The sequence below is a fragment of the Taurulus bubalis genome (genome assembly GCF_910589615.1).
Source record: "Taurulus bubalis genome assembly, chromosome: 1".
Classification (NCBI taxonomy): Eukaryota; Metazoa; Chordata; class Actinopteri; order Perciformes; family Cottidae; genus Taurulus; species Taurulus bubalis.
In genome coordinates, this window is record NC_136589.1 from 19,155,657 (window position 1) to 19,160,656 (window position 5,000).

General features: G+C 50.5%; 1 protein-coding gene across 4 annotated transcripts in view; it reads left to right on the forward strand.

Annotated features, from left to right (window-relative positions):
- Window positions 1-5,000, forward strand: part of jmjd7 (jumonji domain containing 7) — an 18,760-nt gene that overhangs the window by 367 nt on the left and 13,393 nt on the right. For all 4 annotated transcript variants that reach the window (XM_079227299.1, XM_079227300.1, XM_079227302.1 and 1 more), the window contains exons 2-3: window positions 791-944; window positions 1,024-1,162. In XM_079227299.1, the coding sequence (XP_079083425.1) occupies window positions 791-944; window positions 1,024-1,162 (293 nt within the window). The remainder of the gene's footprint in view (window positions 1-790; window positions 945-1,023; window positions 1,163-5,000) is intronic.

The window sequence follows — 5,000 nt, forward strand, 5'->3', positions numbered from 1 at the left end:
ATTATCATCATTATAATAATAATAATGAATCATTATTATTATAGAATTATTTCCATCAGTAGTATTATAATAATGATTATTATTAGTAATGTATCTTATATCATAATTATGATTATTAATAATAATGTGTGTAATGGAAATTAATTAACCTTATCAATCTCCTGAAACACTTAAATGTCTTTAAGCATTTATTAAACAGAAACTTGGAATAATTTAATTGAATGGACAGAGCTCGTAACCAGTGATGGTTCAGAGGTCTGACCCCGAAAAATAGTTCAACATGAGTTTTATACATCAACAATTATTATTGAAATGTTTGCCCTTTCCCCGTGCTCCTCCTCGCAGTGTCCTCCTTCCCACCAGACAAGCCTTGATGCCTGTCTGGAGGATACTGTTTGGCTGCGGCCCTGAGAGGCAAGAGTGAGAGAGAAAAGGAGAAAACAAAAGGAAAGGAATCTAAAAACAATACTGAAATCCACCTGTTATTGCTTCACATGGATGGTGCTGATTAGACTGGGTCAAGATGAACATTTGAGAACATTATTAACAATAAACGTTCTATTTTCTATTCTATTTGATCACATTTCATTATATCAAAATAAATAAAAAGCCTCCCGTGGACAGGTGTTGGAAATTAGCGTTTCGCTACAGACACTCAACACAGTGCATCTGTTTTTTTGTTCATAGATGTATGTTATGAATTCTAATGTCAATGTGATGTCCACATCAAATAAATAAAGTCATTAAGTCAGCGGATCGATCATCCTGATGGTTATTGATTACCTTTTAGATCTGTATCTGAACCAATCGGTGCCTTACCTGGAGGGGTCACCTGACCCGCTGAAGTTCTACCGCGACTGGATTGGTCCAAACAAGCCCTGCATCATCCGCAACGCCTTCAGCCATTGGCCGGCTCTGTCCAGGTGGACGCCAGAGTACCTGAGGTGAGGAAGCCCCGCCCACCTGCACTGTTTTTCTTCTGTGGTGTCAGGACGTGACCTCAGACCCGCTTCATGTCTGCAGGGAGAAGGTGGGGTCAAAGGTCATTAGCGTGGCAGTGACCCCCGACGGCTTCGCCGACGCCGTCCAGGGCGACCGCTTCGTGATGCCGGAGGAGAGACGCATGAGCTTCTCCTCTGTGCTGGACATCTTGGAGGGGAAGGTGAGGGCTGATCACTCTATTGATCCACAAGGAGGGTCATATATATATATATATATATATATATATATATATATATATATATATATATATATATATATATATATATATATATATATATATATATATATATGTGTGTGTGTGTGTACCAGCAGGTAGCGGGCAGGGTGTTCTATATACAGTATATGTGTGTACCAGCAGGAGGAAGTATATATATATATATATATATATATCCATCCATCCATCCATCCATCCATTCATTTTCAACCGCTTATCCGGGGTCGGGTCGCGGTGGCAGCAGGTTCGGCAGGCCGACCCAGGCTTCTCTCTCACCCGCAACATTTTCCAGCGCATTCTGGGGGACCCCGAGGCGTTCCAAGGCCAGCCGGGAGATATAATCCCTCCAGCGTGTCCTTGGTCTTCCCCGGGGTCTCCTACCAGTTGGACGTGCCTGGAAAACCTCTAATGGGAGGCGTCTAGGAGGCATCCTGACTTGATGCCCGAACCACCTCAGCTGACTCCTTTCGACACGAAGGAGCAGCGGCTCGACTCCAAGCTCCCTCCTGATGTCCGAGCTCCTTACCCTATCTCTAAGGCTGAGCCCGGCCACCCTATGGAGGAAGCTCATTTCGGCCTCTTGTATCCGAGACCTCGTTCTTTCGGTCACGACCCAGAGTTTGTGGCCATAGGTGAGGGTTGGAACGTAGACCGACCAGTAAATGAAGAGCTTTGCCTTCCGGCTCAGCTCCCTCTTCACCAAGACGGACATGTACAGCGCCTGTTTTACAGCTGCAGCCGCACCGATCCACCTGTCGATCTCCCGCTCCACCTTACCCTCACTCGTGAACAAGACCCCGAGATACTTGAACTCCTTCACTTGGGGTAGGCAGTTTGTCCCCACCTGGAGGGAGCAATCCACCGGTTTCCGGCAGAGCACCATGGCCTCAGATTTGGAGGTGCTAACTCTCATCCCTGCCGCTTCACACTCGGCTGCAAAACGCCCCAGTGAATGCTGGAGGTCACGGTCCGAGGAGGCAAACAGGATCACATCATCCGCGAACAGCAGAGAGGCTATCCCGAGACTCCTGAACCGGATCCTCTCCGCCCCCTGGCTGCGCCTAGATATCCTGTCCATGAAGGTCACGAACAGGACCGGTGATAAAGGGCAGCCCTGGCGGAGGCCAACACCCACCGGGAACGTGTATGACTTATTACCGAGAATACAAACACAGCTCCTACTGCAGGCGTACAGAGACCGGATGGCCCGTGCCAACGGGTCCGGCACCCCATGCTCCCGCAGCACCCCCCACAAATACCCCAGAGGGACCCGGTCGAAAGCTTTCTCCAGGTCTACAAAGCACTTGTAGACTGGTTGGGCGAACTCCCAGGACCCCTCCAGTAGTCTTGCGAGGGTAAAGAGCTGGTCCACTGTTCCACGGCCGGGACAGAATCCGCACTGTTCGTCTTGAATCTGAGGTCCCGCTAAGAACAGCCTGGGGTAGGCCCTGCTTTCCCTTCCTGAGCCGCTGGATGGTTTGCCAGAACCTCCTTGAGGCCAACCAAAAGTCCTTCTCCATGGCCTCCCCGAACTCCTCCCATGCCCGAGTTTTAGCATCCGCGACAGCCACAGCTGCAGCCCTTCTGGCCTGCCGGTACCCGTCAGCTGCTTCAGGAGACCCCTGGGCCAACCAGGCCCGAAAGGCCTCCTTCTTCAGCTTGACGGCTTCCCTCACCCCCGGTGTCCACCACCGGGTTCTCGGGTTGCCGCCACGACAGGCACCGATGACCTTCTGGCCACAGCTCCTAGCGGCCGCGTCCACAATAGAGGCTTTGAACCTGGTCCACTCGGATTCCATGTCCCCAGCCTCCCTCGGGATGTGTGAGAGGCTCTTCCGGAGGTGGGAGTTGAAGACCTCCCGGACAGGATCCTCTGCCAGACGTTCCCAGTTCACCCTCACTACACGTTTGGGCTTGCCAGGTCTCTCTAGCCGACTCCCTCGCCATCTGATCCAACTCACCACCAGGTGGTGATCAGTTGGCAGCTCTGCTCCTCTCTTCACCCGAGTGTCCAAGACATACGGCCGCAGATCAGATGATACGACTACAAAGTCGATCATTGATCTCCGGCCTAAGGTATTCTGGTACCAGGTACACTTATGAGCCACCTTATGCTCGAACATGGTGTTCGTTATGGACAAACTGTGAATAGCACAGAAGTCCAACAACAAAACACCGTTCGGGTTCACATCGGGCAGGCCGTTCCTCCCAATCACGCCCCGCCAGGTTTCTCTGTCATTGCCCACGTGAGCGTTGAAGTCTCCCAGGAGAACTATGGAGTCGGCAGGCGGCGCTTCCAGGACCCCTCCCACCGACTCCAAGAAGGCCGGATACTCCGAAATGCTGTTCGGTGCATAAGCACAAACAACAGTCAAAGCCTTACTCCCCGCAACCCGTAAGCGCAGGGAGGTGACCCTCTCATTCTCCGGGGAAAACTCCAACATAGCGGCGCCCAGCCGGGGGCTCGTGAGTATCCCCACTCCCGCCCGGCGCCTCTCACCCAGGGCAACTCCAGAAAAGGACAAAGTCCAACCCTTCTCCAGGAGCTTGGTTCCAGAGCCCATGCTGTGCGTGGAGGTGAGCCCAACTATATCTAGCTGGTACCGCTCCACCTCCTGCACCAGCTCTGGCTCTTTCACCACTAGCGAGGTGACGTTCCACGTCCCTAGAGCTAGTCTATGCTGCAGGCGATCGGCTCGCCCAGGTCTCCCGCCTGGCCCGCCGCCCGGTCTGCATAGCACCCGACCCCGATGCTTCCCCCCGCGGGTGGTGAGTCCACAGGGTTGCTGGTCCATGATCTTTTTTCGGGCTATATATATATATATATATATATTTGCGTGTACCAGCAGGAGGAAGGCGGGGTTAATCGCATTATGCGCAAAATTCAATGATGAATGATTTATTTTATCAGGGAACAACATAAACAGTCTGTTCAGTAGTATTACTTCCCATGACCAGCCGGGATTTAAGAGAATACGAGGGACAAGCGACTCCTTCTTTTGTCTATGTTCAGTTTGTTGCTTACCTTAAATATGTATGTTAAAGACCAGCAATTGATTAACTTTATATAAAAGCAATCAGTGCTTTTGATGTTTTCCAGTTCAGTTTTTATTACTCGGTGAGAAAAGTCCAGTCTGTGTTGGGCTTGAACAAGTGCATGGAAGTCTAGTTGAATGAGGTGGATTTGCAAAGGACAGCTGATGGGTATCAGTGAGAGGATCTGGATCTGGATTTGTTGAACTTCATCACTAAGAATGTTTGTTCTCATGTGTAGGTAGATCCAAAGAGAACCATCATCTTCTGAGCATGCCTCCTCATGTGAGGAAGAAGTGACACTGACTTAAAGTGCTCTGCCATAGTGTATCAGACTGCAGGTCAGGATCAGCGGCGGCTTTGCGCATGCGCGATTAATTTTCAATCTGGACGCTGAGACTGCAGCTGAGAATGGACCGCCTGTGAGAGCTTTGGGACGGTGGATGGGCTTGCGGCAAAAACTGCATAACACGTCAGTCTCCAAGTCGCCAAGTTGGCAACACTGCCGGTAACGCTGCTTTTTCATAGTAAAAGCAGTGCCGTTGTATTGCATTTATGGCGTGCATCTTATTTTTTTATTGACCGCACGCGGGCCGGACTGGGAGACCCGGGTGTGGCCCACGGGCCGTAAAATGCCTAGGTCTGAACTACACCGTCTGGGAGGGATTTAAAGTGAAAATGTCCATTTGAAGTGCAGTACTTGTGTCAATGTTAATGTGCAGTACTTGCGGCAATGTTAAGCCCCTCCCAA